Below are 17,227 nucleotides of genomic sequence, written 5' to 3' on the forward strand. Positions count from 1 at the left end.
AAATGTCATATTATTATGTTGTAAGCTATTGTAATATAATTCCTCCCGGCCGTACTATACGTTGTAACACTGCACAACTTGCCCTTACCCAACCTTTGCAATACGGAGCTGTGCTCTCCGCCAGCCCAACAGTGCGCATCTGAGCTCAGGGATACTACATTTATAATTTAGCAGAAGACGCGTGGGCGACAGCCTGTCCAGACTGTAAACCGAGACGGACCTTCTATGTGAAGATTATCTTTAGTGGTAGGAAAAGCACACCGAGAAGAGCCATGGAGAGGGGGAAGAACACTGACTGATATTTCGATAGATATGAAAGACATTATATGATAGCTGCAAAGGGTAGAACTATAATATGATAGCTGCAATGGCACTATAATAGATAGATAGATAGATAGATAGATAGATAGATAGATAGATAGATAGATAGATAGATAGATAGATAGATAGATATGCCTCTGATTATTCTGTGCACGGTGCAATTTTACTGATTATCCGATCTTAGAATATTCTAAAAGCCACACATTTTTTTTGTTTCGGTAATGCGACTGACCTTGTCGAACACGTTCGTAACATATTGTCCCCCATCTTCGTCGGGTACAATCAGTGAGATTACAGCCCCACTCCTAAGAACTTTAACATTCAGATCTCACGACGATCTACCCTATTATGATTGATGATGTTTATCTTAAATTATTTTAGTAAAATTTGCGCAGCGCTTACCACAGTTGCACCACAGAGCTCCTGGGGAATCCACGGGAGCTGGAGAACAGCACTTGAATCAGTGCTATACTTACGTCAGATCATTTAAGACACACTACTTGAAGAAAACGCATACGACTGCCCCATCACTGTGGTTATGTTCTCTTAGGCAGAAAAACACAATTATATTTAGTTTTTAAAACGGCAAGGCAATTAAATTAGTGGTTTGATGGGATGATGTTAAAGAATGTCTTAGTTATTTAGTATTTCCCTTATTTTCTAAATATTACCTACAATTCAGTAATGTGATCGTAGTGATATTTAGCGGGTTTTGCAGCGAGTAAGATGGACCAAATCCTTGACTTGCTAACAACACCTAGCAACCAGAAGTGATTTTTTTTCAGTAAACTGAAGGGGGCGCTCAGTCCTTGCTTTCTTTGGCGCGTCTTCGACACCTCATATTTGTAACAGTGGGGCGGAGCTATGTCTCGCACCGTGGCACCCATGACGTCACCAATGAGCGGGTGGGCTGTTAGACCGCATTGACCAATCACAGCAGAGCTCGCCGGAACGGCTGAAGATGGCGGCTGTGAGAGCGCAGCTGGAAGGGCTCGGATTATTCTTTCATAACAATCACAGTTACGAGACGGTGCAGTGCAACAACACTAAAGAGGAGGCAAAGGCGAAGACAACAACGGCAGTCGAGCGGGTGGCATTGTACGGGGATGTGATTGTGTGCTGAGCTGGGAGTCTGCTGCTGCCGACTAGGGGTACCGTCTCAAGAGGAGGAGGAGACGGCGCGGCGGCAGTGCTTAGTCGTGAGAAGCGTATTTTTCTTTTTTACGAGGGACCGGATTCCCGAAAGCAAAACTAAATATACATCAATCGAAAGGGGACCCCAAGAGGTAGTGTGTCGCTAACGGGGATCCCACTGGAGATTAAGCCATGTATTTTCTGGCTGGCTGGCCCAGGAGGCTCCTGTGTCCTCTGAGAAGTGAAGAGAAACCCTTTCACATCCAGCCGGACTCACAGAGACTTCTCTTCGCAGTTCTGTCGTGCTCCCAGATCAGCATCTGGCATTGTCGGGTAAGTGTAAACTGGGGATCTCACAAAGCAGTGTGGAAGGAGAGGTTCAGGATTTAGCTTCGTCTGCTTTGCCGCGTCATCTGTACGGCGCTTTATGACAGCTCTGGTTGGCGAAGTCGGAAGGATCATCGGTCTCGGTGACACATGCGAAAAAGTTTGTCTATGAAACAGAAAATGCAGAAACATAACTTTCACGATTATACCGGAAACTATAAATTCCGACCGACTACTTGACAAATATTTCAATTTAGATAATCTCGAGTATCAGTTCATTGTGAAGATTTTGTTTGTAGTACATGGATGGACTGTATCATTCACAGGTTTCTATATGTGCCTTTGTATTATTGTTGAACATATTTTAAAGTTACTGATGGCATTATTTAAATATTTGTAATATATCTTAATAATCTAGGTTTGGTTTCACAGAAGATGTTGAACTTGTTTGTTTCTTGCTCATGGTTCATGCTTGGTGAATTGAATCTTTCTTCTGTAGACTTCCCCTAGTGATGTAATGTTTTTCAGTTAATGCTGAAACCAACCATGCACATGCTGTTCAGGATGACCACCCAAAATGCGTTTCAGAATTGTTTTCTTAATGTAGTACCACTTTTCAGGAGGAATCTTTGCATTGCAGACTATCTCTCTTGTTCTATCCCTTATCATATTGTTCCTTTACTATTTTGATCCATCTATCTACCCAAAATTTTGTACATCATGCCTAAAGTCAGTAAATTAAATGCACAATTTTGAATTCTGTGGGAATTATTGGAGGATCAGTTTGTGGCTTCTTCAATTTAAATTATCCAGTAATATAAACTCCTATGAAGTTGGACATACCCATAGTATAAATAAGTAGCTTTGTTTTCTTCAAATCCGTTTTTTTAAATCACTGAAGCCATTTTTAATGGTCAACTGATTGCTATTTATAAAATTGTATCCATCACAGTACAGGGTGTATGGTTTCAAGTGCTCTAAGCAGCCTGAGCTTATATATGTAAACTAGGCAACATCTGATTGTAGGGATAATGAGGATTTTTCCAAGAGGTGCCAGATTTATTTAAATATAAAATGCACAGAGCATGAGCTTTTCAGCTGGATGGAGTCAAAAAAGCCACAGTGTTTCTAATACCCAAAGAACAAGATAAGTAAGTTGCCTCGAGTCCACCATATTCAGCCAAGTGATGTCCAATGACTGCCCCATCACTGTGGTTATGTTCTCTTAGGCAGAGAATATCCTATGATGGCTAGAACCACCTGCACACATGCGTTAGGGAGCATAGCTGCATGGTACCATAGGTAGTATGTCTGTTTCAGTAGTTAGTAGTAAAACATGGGCTAGACTCAAAGTTGTGAAGTTACAACAACCTGTTGCTGTTATTTTTAACATAGTAACAGAACCACTTCAAATAGAAATTGTGCCATACTCAAAGAGGTGTGTCAGAGCTATGTAGAAAAATTCAGACAGTTTTGACACTTTTGTTGCAATTGACCATTTTATTGTTGATAACACACTGAAAGGGTAGGGAGGATTGCGTGGTAAAAATCAAACTATGCTGTTTGGTTGGTAGGAGTAATGGGGACCTTTTGTTAACAAAGAAAACTACTTTACAGATGAGAGTGGGGTATTAATGATACGCTAATGATACAAGACTATCTTAAGATTGACTTTTATAACATCAGGAAAATTAATTTGCAGATTACATTTTCTCAAACCATAAGCAATCAATCGGTTTTCTCATCCTCTCCTAGTATGATCCCTTTTCAGATGAGTTTTGCTTTATTTCCCCAGCTACTCTTTAGAGTTCCATAGTGCCTGCTGGCATGCATCCCAACCAATTTAAAAATATAGAGCCATATTTAACATAGTGCATGGAGATATTGTAACGTGTTGTGTGTGGTTGTCATACAAGCAGTTGGACATGTAAGTTAGAATTGCACTGTACGTCATACACATGGCAATACACTACTACAGCTTTGTTGAACACAATTTAAGAATGCTATTGTTAATACCAGGAAGTGTTAATTTCCACTTATACGATAATAATTGCTGTAAAACATTGCCAGGATACAGAATTGAAACATGCAGTAGAGGTAGAGGAGCTAACTGACAAACAGTAGGTCAGTCTGAGATTTCTTTACAAAATATTTAAGTGTATGGCAGACTTTTGAGCTCCAATGAAAAGAGTATTTAAAATATCCAAAAAAATCACTGTTCTATGAAAGTGATACCTAATTGAAAGATCTCAATTCAAAACTCCCAGAAAAAAAAAAAAAAAAAAAGCTTGATAGCATGTGATTTTTTTTTTTTTCATTTATTTTTTTTTTATTTTCTATATAAATAATCTTATCTTGCGTCAGAAAACAGCTTTAATGTGTGCCACATTGGAGATGCTGGCCATTTTTGTTTTTTCTTTTTGCTAAATGGCAATTTAGGTCAGGTTCATTTATTTGTACTTGTAGGTAGATTTGATTTGTAGAAGACAGCTCATCATCAATTTTGACACATTTCACACTCAACACAAGCAACTGACACACTTAATAAAAGTTCTCAAAGTTCCAATCTAATCCACTAAAAACTATATCAATAAATAAACATAACTTTAAAGATACCAGACTGTCCTGTGATTTTTATAAAGACTGTGAATGTATCAGCACAGTGACACTGCATACATTGGGTTCTACTCGGTTGTCACCAGGATTGTTAATGCTGTGCGTAAAAGCAAGTTGTGCAGTGTTTTGCACAAGATGTTCTGACATTCTTGACGCTTAACCACATTTTTAGAATCTGTTTCCTGTGTTAGTAGGAACAATTAATTTGATTTCCATGAGTTGCATGAACTTTTTCAGATGTTTACACCTTACACATTGTAGTGCAGTGGAGGATTACGTTTCCAACTTTTATGTTTGTGTTGTGATTGGATAATGTATAGTCTATTTACAAAGAGTAAGCAAGGCATTCAGATTTGCTTTTATATACTTTGAAGTGTTTTTTTCCAGTAGAATTTAAACAGTAAGTTAGTTGATTTTTGAGGGGTAGGGTAACAAATTAATTATTTTTATTTAATATTTCAGTAGCGAAAGTAAATATACTTGCACTAAATCAATAGCTCTACTTACATGTAATGTTTGGATATTAGTTTTCTCAGAGTAAACTCATGTAAAATTTATTTTTTATGGCTGGGTAGCTACTGCTTATAATAACAACAAAATACAAGTTATGGGCATGTCATATTAAACAAGTTTTCCAGTGATTTTTCTGCCACAGACTTAATTTACTGTACATAAACGTAGTGAATCAGAGGAGTCACGGTGTGCTTCTGGAAATCTAGTCCTGTATTGTGACATACCTAGTGATTCAGTCCAGCCAGTCTGAGACCTGTTCCGACATTAAGGCAGGTTGGATTTTTGTCTTGAGTTGTAGGGGTGGACTTTTGTGTTTGAGAAAGCTGACAACTAGTGAGCACTCTTATAAAAGTACAGTGCATATAATGTAAATGAGCAATAAGGAATATGGGCGTTTGGTCCTGACAAATGGAAGAGAGACTCGTCTGTCTTGAACCCTCATGTTTTAAGAAATAGGAGCAAACTTGTGATACTTAAGTGAAACTTTGCTGGAAAGTCGTCACACAGTCATCTAAACTGCCATTACTGTAATTTCTAGTTGTGTGATAAGAAATTCTCAGGCGACAAAATCAGCAACTGTAGTAATCAAGGTTGACATCTGCTCCAACTTGAAGCCCTGTAAAGTGGAAGCAAAAACTGAAATTGTGAAATAAGTTGTGCAGATTCTTTATTACTAACCGGTTAATATCAGTAAGTAAGTAAATATGTAATGTACTTAACAGCTATTCTTTTTTAGTTTGTTTTCTGTTTAGACTTTCAGAAGGGGTTCAAGTTTGAATTATCTTGACCTTTAAATCTTACTATTTCAGATTAACTCAAAACCATTTTTAAATATTGTTGACATTTGTTTTTATTATGTTTTTAACAAAGAATTGCAAGGAGGATACACGGATACATTTCTCCCCACCACCATCACCAGATGAACTGATGAATCTAAGAGAGATATGAGGTGTACAGAATAATTTCTCATTAACATAAAGCTTGAGTATAAAGGTATCAGGTTTTATGCCTTGACCTTAAGAAATAACATTCCCACATGCTGGCTGGTAAAATTAAAGCTGCCCAATGCAATATGGAGAAGATAATATGAAAGTATTTAGTTACATTATAGAGAAGCATTGACCTGTCTTAGACAAATAAACAGGTGGCAGCAGCCAGGGATGTAATGGGGTAGTTACATAAGATTTTCCTTTATAAAGTAACCCATCAGCTACACATTATTTTTTTAAGTTTGATTTGTGACACTTGGTAAATCAGTTTGCAGTTGCTTCTACAGTATGTGTTTAGTTGTTGGTAAAATGTGGTGAGCACTGTACATGCATGATAATAAAAATACGACAAAATAGACCTAGATGTGGACCGCATAAAACACACCCTGCTGTAAGTTGTAACCGTGGCAGACGTCCAAAGTTTGAGGAGAAATCTTTAAACCCTAATCTATCAGTTCTTCCATCATTCTTTATAAGAAGTAAATGTGTCTTGGTCCAGCAGTATAAGGATTTATCTCAGCCAGTGCTTGATTGAATTGCAAACTGCAGATGGTAAAGTAATGTAAAGCCCTTACTGTGACAGAAAAAGCAAATGGTACATGTCCAAAAGGTGAAAGTTAGGAATGAATGTTTAGTAGAATTGATGAGTTCAGCAAAAGCAGAGAATAAAACTAAAATAAGACAAAATAAATAAGTTGTCTTAATGGAAAACAACATTTTGAGGATGTCCCCTTCATATAAAAATTAGTGAAACTTTATAAAAAACGAAGTCTAATAAAATAACTTAGACTGTTTTTAAAGTTTCAAAAGAATGCAAGTTCAGATCAGGAAATTAAAATGTTGATAAACATAAAGAGGAAGTGAGCTTTGACAAAAGATTAAATAAAATACATAATACAGTACAGGATATTTTAATACCAAAGAATTAAAGCAAAATACTAACAGGAGTCACGACTGTTAAGGCACTGAAGGATATATATCATGAGTGCAGAAGTGGATTTCAAAATATCAAAAAGCTGCTGGACAGAATAGTGTCAGTAATGAAGAAGTCAACCCTTTGAAGGTCTTTCAGCATTTGAGCAGTACAGGTATAGCCAAGGAGAAGTGGTAGCATGTGGTGTGGCTGGACAGTAGTATTGAATATACAGGTATGGATAAGGAAATGGTAGGACCTGTAAATGTAATGGTGTCTGAAGCATGACAGTTGTTGCATGAAATATTGGTGTATGCTTAATGTTTTGGTGAATAAGGTTAAAATATTGTCTTTTTAATGATTTATTTCTCTTTACAGCTATCAGAGCAGCTGATGATTATGCCTATTGACATTCAACATGAATTTTGTAAAGGTTACTGTAAACAAGAATTCCTTGTATTTCCTTTATATAAAATGATGCCGTGTGAGTGTTAGTGTTAACCATGGATTGGGCTCTGTCCTGTCCGAGGATAGTTCCTGTGTTGCGTTATGATGCTTGCTGGGGTAGGCTACAGCTACCTCATGATTGTACTCTAGATAAAACAAAGTTTAAATTAATGATTGGTTGGATGGAATGGTGCTTTCCTTGACCTTGTAATTGAAGGCCATTTCGATTCATAGATAAATAATGAGAACAGTAACAAAAGACAAAATTGAAAAAATGGTATCCAATATAAGTGTGTTAGCAGGCAGTCATTACAGGCTTCAACTGACAAGATTCTGATTTTACATTCATGTTAGAGTTTTGTGATAAAGCAATAAAAATATTTTATGGCATTCAAGCCTGTGTAATCACTTACTGTTATATTTAAAAAGCTCAAAAACCTGAAAGGCCTGTCATTAAACTACTGATTAGGAGTATGGTGTGCAGATGGGTGCAGAATTGGCTTAAAAGTGAAAACCAAGTTTTTGTTTTTTTTTGTTTTTTTTCCTGCATGCATGCATTTTTCTGAGTTAGGTGAAGTTAACGGGAGTCTCACAAGGATTGTTTTAACAACCACTGTTTGTTTTTTTTTTGTTTTTTTTTTTTACTTTGTACAAACCATATACTTAAAAACTATAAAATAAGTTTAATGCATTTGCAGATAGCAAGAAATCCCAGCAATTAGCGGAATCCCTATTGACCACAAATTTGGGCAGCCATTAGGCAAATGAACAATAATGTAATTATATAATGTTTTACTATTCTGCAATAAAAATACTTGACTTAAAGAAATACTCCACCCAAAAATATTTTTTTTTATGTTTCTTATCCCATGCAGTTTGTAGCGATGACCAAGAAAAATGTTTAATCCCATGTTCCTATGCAGAACAGTGATTTAAAGACAAAATTTATGATATAATGGCAAATAATGTGAAAAGTCCAAGAAAGAAAAAAAAAATCTAATTATATCGCATAATCAGCATGTTAAAATAAATTCTTTCAAAATAATCAGTGCACATAATAAACAGGTAATTAAAACTAAATGGGATTTAGTTTTTGAATTGAAGATAAGACTCACGACAACTGAATGAGTGGGAGAGTCTTATCTTCAATTCCAAAACTCGGCCCTGTTGTACTTAACTTTTGTGTTTATGATGTGCTCACATTTTTCCAGAAATATCTATTGTAACTATTTTAGCCAAAAATTTTTTTCCTCGTTTTGAGCATACAGCTGAGTAACTGACATGACTATGTGATTTTTGTTTTTCGTTTTTTCCCATTATTGTTTTTCATACTGTTTGCTATTGTTCAGCTTTGATCACCATTGGCTTGTATTCTATCATATACTATTTTATTTTTATCTCAGTCCTACTGAAATAAAAATTTTCCTCCACCATCACTACAAACTACACTGGATAAGAAACATATAAAAATCTTTTTTGGGGTGGAGTGTTCTTTTAAAATAAAATTAGGAGTCTTTTATTAGAAAATATTCCTTATTAAAAGCACATACACTAATATTGCTAGAGAGAGCCTAGTGAAGACATACTAAGCATTAAGTCAATTGTATACCAGTTGTTGCTTTGACGTCGTCAAGAATACAGTAGCACAGACGATAGCTGGTGTAGGTCAAATTTCACATGAAAGTTTAAGTACTTTATTTCACAGAAAGCTAGACACATTTAACTATTTATCTAGTAGTCTGGTTGAAATCAGCACTTTGGAAACCTTGCATCCCTACTTGGCATAATTTTAGAAAAGTTGAAAGGAATAGGAGTTGACAATCTGTGTTGGGCTAAATGGCTTGTTCTCACCAGAAAGGTTTCTTTTGTTATTTTTATGTTCTCAAATGACACCCAGTAGGAAAGGTTCCACACTGTGTAACCTTTCACTGCGGCAGCACACTTAGTTTACATTTCAATGTGAAATCCTAAGGGCTTCTACTTTTTGAAGACATTTATATTTTAAGTAGCACCTTTTACAATCTATTGTTTTTATTTTATATTACATGGTCGTGAATTTCCTTTCAGTGGGCATTTACTGTGTATAGTGTATTGATTTACATAGATGCAATCACAGAACCCTTGCTGTGTCAAGTTAAATGTTAGGTTAAGTGACTTCCTCAGGCAAGCAAGCTGAGAGAATTGTGTGACTTAAAGCTGTGGTTTTTTGGTTTCATTCCTCTAGACCACACTGCCTACTTCATTTCTCAAAATATCTTCAGTTTGCCCTTCTGGTGTTCACTCCAGTAATTTAATGTGTGGAGGACACAAATGTTTACTGAACTTATTCCCTCTTGAATTGTCTAATTTTTTTAAATTGTTGATGATTATTACATGTAGACATTAGTATTGTCCAGTTTTCCTTTTTATGAATCTGTGCAAAGGTGGATTAATTCAAGCATGTCCAGGATAATTCTGCCTTTGAAATAGCAAATGCACAACTGTTTAAAGAGTGCTGAGATGTATATAAATAACAGTAGCATGATTTGTGTGGTTGTTTTTTAATCACAAGTTGGTTTGTTTGCAGCCTGAAGTTTGGTCCTTAACTTCAAAAAACAAGGTAACAGGTTCAAGATCAACAATAGCTAACACATTGTGTGAACCTGTGCAATGCTGCTTCCTTTCTTTTGCACAAGTGAAATAATTTTTGCTTTTCAAAGCACAATATTAAAGATTGTGTTTAAGAACATTCTTGTGCAGTCGTAAAGCCATATTTACTTTGACGGCGCCTAAACATTTTTAACATAGTGCAGAGATAATGCGTGTCCTTCTTAGATATTGTCAGTAAACAAAACTGTGTTTCAGACTACAGATATCTTTGCAGAAGTAGGAAAGCAAAAAGATTTTGTTTTAGGAGAAATATTGTGTAGTCTGAGAACTTAGGATCAATAATGATGCTACAGTTTTCCTCTTATAACTAAGAAAACCTCACATGTGCAGCATGAGGTTGGGGACATTGAGACCGAATGGACCCTGTTCAAAATCTTAATTGTGTAACAGGTTGCTAAAAACTGTGGTCTTAAGAGAGTTAAGACATCTCATGCCAACAACCCTAGGCCCCAATACAGGATACCAGAAGTGAGGGAAGCTGTCAGACTGAAAAAGATTAAATACATTGAAATGCTGCCTTTGGGATGTCCCTACTCGGTTGAGAAGTACTAACAGGTTAAGAGGTCTGCTGCAAAAGTAATTGCAGAAATAAAATATTAAGTATACAATGAGTTTGGAGAAGTCACAGAGAAAGACTATTAGATGGTCTCAAGGTTGTTCTGGAAAACTGTTGCAAAGATTGTGTTAAGCAGTAATGGGGAGGTGCTGACTTTTTCTGGACTAGCAGATTTGTGTGGTTGTCCTGATATTTAAGAAAGGTGAGCAGAGGGTGTGTTCTAGCTGTTGAGGGAATTACACTCCATAACCTCCAAGGCCTAAGCTGGAGTGGAGAGTCCTGGTTGAGATCATGGTACAGGAGGAACATATGGATTCCTTCCTGACCATGGAACCCTTGGCAAACTTTTTTTTTTTTTTTTAAATGTTTCCATGCAATATAATGTTTTCATTTGTATCTGTTTTTATGTGCATAAGTCAGTTTTAGAATACTTGGCCATTCAACATTTTTCTCAGGATTTTGTTTGTAAGGTGAAAGTATATAAAGTTATTTCTTGTCGTTTTTGTATCATGTCTTCCTAAGTAGCTGGCACAGATGTTTTATTTGTGGAGATGGAAGATCCTGGGAATTTCATCTTTTATGTTACCGGAATTGGAAAAGGTTTATTATTTCATGCACTTTATTACTTGAAACTAAAATGTTACCAAGATGTACATGTAGGAAATGCAACTAGGAATTTTTCTAAACTCTTTACTTTTGACACCACTACTGCTAAAGTTTTATGTAAGTTTATGGCTTTCCAAGCGTGAAAGAATATTGGCCTAGCTTACAGTGTGGGATCCAAAGATGTACTCTTTGCCTAACAAAACTGTTACCGTTTAGTGATTTAAATTGAATGTATATTTTAAAATTATGGATAATTAGTGGGGATAATAATGAATGTGTAGCCTTTGAATTAGTTTCTGTGATTGCTTTAAGTCCTTGTTTCATGTAATAATTGTGTCTATTTTTTGGATTTTTATTGCCTCTGCACAAATTCTTTGATGGTTTAGTAACTCGCATTTTAACATACAGTACTTCTGAAGTCTTTTTGCAGGAGCGCAATTTAGTAATCTCTGACATCTGTCCAACAGCTTATCGGCAAAACAAGTGGGGCTAGAAGAGTCATTGCCTGTACCTCACTTTATCTTATTTGTTACATGTGTGTTTTTAGTGAGTCTAGTTATAATCAGATTACATTACCGTTGGCTTTTTCTTAATATAATTTTTGTTTTATTAGCAAACATCTTAGTATCTGCAGTTTGAATATAGTTTTAGCATATTATAAACAGAAAACTGCGCTCTTATGTGGTTTGTGTAATCTTCAACAGATCATTTTGTCCTGTTCTGTAAACATTCTTATTTACTATTTTAAGTCTAATATTGTATCTTTTTGCATATGATATCAAAGTACTCACATTGCTTCCTATTTTATTTTTAGACTCTCTGTGTTACGTGGCTCCTCATGGGAAATTTCTAAAGACAGTGGGCCCATTATGGTGCCGTTGGTTAATTAGATGTATCAGAAGTACTACGTAACTAACTCAGTACTTTGTATGCAATATTTGTAGTTTGTTTTTTTAAACTAGATCTATTATTATTAGGTCACTGAAGCTCCTTACTCTTGAAAAATGTTGCACAAGACTAAAATATTCTTGCCATTGATCAAATCTTGCTATTCTTATTGACTTTTTTTGGCTTTTGCTTGTGGTCACGGCAAAACACAATTATAGAGGAAAGTGCATTGTTTTGAATTCAACCATGTCATCACTAAGAATAATAGGAATTCTGGAAGTTCTTACTATTATTATTATTATCTCTCTATTATAAAAAAAAAAAATCTTGGAAGGAGAAGAGACGTGATTTTCTCAGAGAGACACTTATATGCCCCATGAGATGAACCCACACGCGGGGCCTAAAATAAAGGACAAAGAGTAGATGACAAAGTAGAACATCATAAAGAATTCAAAAATGTTGCCGTGGTACACATGCAGAGCAGGTTAGAGATAATGTAAGTAAGAAAAATAGAAAGTCTTCAAAAAAGGATAGGAAAGATTGCATTAGCTCAAACAAACGGAAATTATTACTCTGTGAAATAACGGAACAGCGAAAAGAAATTGAATATATTGTTTCGGATATAAACTTTAAGTCGGAGACTTATAGAGCGTCTAATTCATGTTTACAATGAGAATTAAAAGATTCCAAAAACGTTGGAACGGTATGAAGTCTTGTGAGACGGAGACTTTTAACATGAGAATCTTTCAAGTCACGCCCTACTTTCAACTATTTTCAAACAAGACATGGTCATTTAACCTCCGTCATGTGAATGCTTTTGTCAGAGACACTTCCTGCTCTCTCAGCTCTTATAAATTTTATTAGGACAATAATTTTATACGTTCTAGATGACACATCAATGATGAAGTGAAGAAGAAAGAGCATGGACAAACATTCAATAAAGTCGTTTTATTTATTAGAGAGAAAGAAACGATATTCGCTCACAGGCAGTATTATGTTGTGTTGTCACGATGTAAGTCCAAACACAGAATCAAAATTCAATGTGATCTTGAAGAAAAGTTAATTCCAAATATTGTTTTTACTAAAGTTTTAAAGTAAAAGTGAAAATAATACATATGTAACAATTCCCATGAAATAACAATCTCTTAAAAATGTATATCTGGATAACCAAACCCGGAGGTGGGCGAGCAAAGCGTGCAGCGGGGCGGAGCCCCCTAGTTATTATTATTTTTAATAATAATAATGATATTATTGTTGTGTTTATGATTTTCATTTGCTTTACGTTGTTCAGTCTTGCATTACTTTTTGTGTTTTTCATCACTTGTATGTTAAAGCTTCCTTTTTTTTTCTTTCACCTCTAGTCATAGTCAAGACAGCAAAGATGAAGCACTGAATCATTTTGTAGTTTAGCTTATTACAAACAGCAATGTTGTTTAGAGGCCACACATTTGGGCAGTGCAATGAATTTAATGTTTTAATTTTTGGAGGTTGTTTTCTGTAGTGGTTGAAGTGGAACAAAATAATAGCCAGTTTGTATGTCTTGGAGGCTTCTTAAACGATTGCAGGGGGGTGAGTATTGGCCTGCTTCAAGCAATCAATGGTTGTCTCCCCATAAATGTATTGTAGTGACATTTTTGTTGATAAGAGATAAGGCGACATGGGAAATGTAAGCAACAAAAGGAAAAACATTTTATTAAGCAGTGAGGTTCCAAGCAAAAGAAAGGTAAGGATTATACAGCAGAGAACAGGTATAAAACAGCCTTAGGACCTACAATATACAGTATGTATAGTTGTCCACCCCTTTCCCTTTTGGTTGTGTGGGATGTGTTAACTAAGCTGTGCCAGTATTTAAACTGACACAGTTTCTACTTACTTGTTGGACATGAGGAAACCACTAAACTTTTTTTTCTCTTTCTCTCTTTTCCTGTAAACCAAAGTTAAACCTTATTGTTAAACATGCCTTACTTGAGCTTCGCAAAGTCTTTGTCCTTCCTCTTCACAGCTCATTATCTTTATCCCATCCAGTGATTTAAGTTAATCAACAAAGGAGGTACTCTGCATTGTCAATATCTTGTTTCTCTTGCGATGCATTATAAATTTTACATGACATTTTAGTCCAATGGAAATTGCAATGTGTTTTTTTAATTTTTTTATAAAGTATATAATTTTGAGCATCAGAGGGGCTTTGAGATCAGAGAGTGCTGATGTTAGTAAAGCCCTAATACCCTCTCTTTTTCCTGTGTAGAACACTTCACCTTCACTCATTCCACCGTAATGCTAGTGTCACCGTTCTGCCGGTGGCCTTCATTTGCATACACAATGAGCCCCATAACTCGTTGCGCTCACTTCCATGTGCTGTGCCAAGATAAGGAACCAATGTGAAAGTATCGACAAATATTGAGATTGAAATGTTAACTTTTCTTTGTTTTACATATATTGCATGTATAGGCAGTCCCCGGGTTACGTACGAGATAGGGACTGTAGGTTTGTACTTAAGTTGAATTTGTATGTAAGTCGGAACAGGTACATTATTTTAATAAGTGCTATTGTTGACCGACTTTAACCAATTGCTCTGCCAATGAATGATGGAGTTTCACCTCTCTCTGTCCTTTTTATTATTTCTACTTTATTTTCAATGGTGATGGTTTTTCTCTTCTTTACTGTATCACCAGCACTTGCGTCAGATTTGTGTTTCAGAGACATTCTTGAAGGGTAAAGACAAAAGATTAAGATGAGCTCTTCTGCATAGCACTGTACACGCTATCACACCAGGAAGGCACCAGTCGTCAACACGTCTGATGTACTGACAAGAGACAACTTCCTGCTAAGCACGTAACAGTACAAGCAGGCTTGCTATTCAGAATGAATGGGGCCATCAACGGGCGGTTCATCACCAGCCCACCTCCACTACAGTATGCCGCCTGCAGCGTCTGCTCACTGGGAAAGAACACTGTGTGGCCAAAGGCGGGTAGTGAATTGCCCCCATTCAATAGGCAGCCATCCGATGCACACTAAAATTCTACCCCTCACCGCCCCGTTCAGCTACAACTGGGTAACCGCTTGCAGCATTACCAGCAAGAACAAACTGGGCAGCCGTGTGTGGTGGTCAGGCAGTGAAACCGCTTGCTGCCGGGAGCCGCCTGAGGGATGTTACACTGCGCGAGCAGCGAAATCGCCCCCCTTCCAGCCTCCGTCCAGCCACTGCTTGCAGCGTCCCCAGGCTAAAGATGATGGAGCGGCAGTTACTGAGGCGCATGCGTCGCAGCTGTGGCCCCTTTTGCATGTCGGATGTCGGTAACCTGTGGACTACCTGAGATTGAGATTAAGGATATATTTTTTAATAAACTCTTTTTTTCTTTTAAAATACAAGTACTCTCCTTTTATATAGTGCAATATAATATAATACATATATAATTATAAAAAATAATATACTTACAGGTCCTATTAAGGTACAAACATATATTTTGTTAGTTTTAATCTATACTAATAAAAGGCAAAGCCCTCACTGACTGACTGACTGACTGACTGACTGACTCATCACTAATTCTCCAACTGAAGGCTGAAATTTGGCAGGCTTATTCCTTACAGCTTCCTTACAAAAGTTGGGCAGGTTTCATTTCGAAATTCAATGCATAATGGTCATAACTAGAAGCTATTTTTCTCCATTTACTGTAATGGAGTTGAGCTCGAAAGCCGTGGGGGGGCGGAGTTTCGTGTGACATCATCACGCCTCTCGCGTAATCACGCATTACGTAGCAAACCAGGAAGAGCTACAAAAAGCACTGAAGAAAACATGCATTATATAATTAAGAAGGCAGCGAAACAATTAGAAGCGAGCGAGTGACATATAAAACCATATTCAGTGGCTCACGTGAACTGACGCAGTGCGCAGACAAAAAGCAACGGTTCCAAAGAGTGCTGAACAAAAACCGAATTACACTGCTACGCTCAAATAGACAAACCACACGCCGTGGCGCAATAGTAGAGCCTTCGCCTCTAGCGCCGATGTCCGAGGCTCTATTCCCGAGAGGGGATGCACTAAGTATGTACGCGCGCTTCTCGATTCATTTTAGCCTCGCATCCCCTTGGTTTGAGACGTATGAAAAAATAGGTGGTTAACGCAGAAAGACATCACCAATTGAAGCTTCATGAATAATGGATACTTTATTCGCGATCAATGATTGTTTTGGTAAAGCCATACTCAGTGTATTCATTAGATGAACGGTAAAAAAGTAAGAGCGAGGGGAGGGTAACTTATTGAGGCACACCGGCAAAACCACAATAGCACGCGGGCTCGATGTACTGTAGTGCGCGTCAACTCGATCTGAATTGCATGATCACATTCGAAAAAATATTTCTTTTCAAGTTCTATTTAGTCCATATGTGTCAAACTCAAGGGCCGCGGCCACATCCGGCCCGGCGTGTAATTATATCCGGCCTGCAAGATCATTTTATATACTATATTATTGTTATTAATGGCCCGGGGATATGAAGCGCTGGTAACACAATAAACTACAGATCCCATAAAGCAGCGCTTCAGCTGCCTTGCCGAACACTTACCACGTTAATCAAGTCTAGCTTATGATGCTGCAAGTTATTGCGAAGCTAGCCCACACGATGCCAAAGAGAAAAGGTGATTCTCAACATAGAGCCTTTAAAAACCGATGGGAGGCTGAGTATATGTTTACTGACATTGCCAGTAAACCCGTGTGTCTCATTTGTGGAGCTAATGTGGCTGTAATTACAGAATTTAATCTAAGACGGCACTATGAGACAAAACATCAAGATAACCTGAAAGACCTGAATGCAATGCACAAGATACAGAAAGCAGAAAAGTTAAAGAAGAATCTGACACTTCAGCAGACGATTTTACCCGTGCAAAATCACAAAGTGGTTTCAAGTGCAGCTACTTTTATGGGAGACACAAATGCACCAGTGCAACTTGCCCCACTTTCCCTGTTGCCAAGTAATGTTGAACCAAGTCGACACAACGGTGTTCCAAATTACGAACTTTGCTGATAAACTGAGCGCACTGCGTTCGCACAGCGCTTTGGTGACTTTGAAGAACAAAAAAAAAATTTTGAGTTGTTTCGCAACCCATTTGCCGTCATGTGGAAACTGCACCTGTGCAGATTCAGATGGAGGTGATTGAGCTGCAGTGTAATGGCACACTGAAGGCAAAGTACGATACTGCAGGGCCCGCACAGTTTATTCACTCCATTCCCGCACAAATGCTCCAGCTCCGTCTACATGCAGCTCGAACCTTGT

General features: G+C 37.2%; 1 protein-coding gene across 1 annotated transcript in view; it reads left to right on the forward strand.

Annotated features, from left to right (window-relative positions):
- The first annotated feature begins 1,272 nt into the window (after window positions 1-1,272).
- ric1 (RIC1 homolog, RAB6A GEF complex partner 1) overlaps window positions 1,273-17,227 on the forward strand; it is a 176,825-nt gene continuing 160,870 nt past the window's right edge. The window contains exon 1 of the mRNA XM_039759563.1: window positions 1,273-1,788. Coding sequence (XP_039615497.1) covers window positions 1,648-1,788 — 141 coding nt within the window. The 5' untranslated portion in view covers window positions 1,273-1,647. The remainder of the gene's footprint in view (window positions 1,789-17,227) is intronic.

This window comes from Polypterus senegalus, chromosome 7 (genome assembly GCF_016835505.1).
Source record: "Polypterus senegalus isolate Bchr_013 chromosome 7, ASM1683550v1, whole genome shotgun sequence".
NCBI lineage: Eukaryota > Metazoa > Chordata > Cladistia > Polypteriformes > Polypteridae > Polypterus > Polypterus senegalus.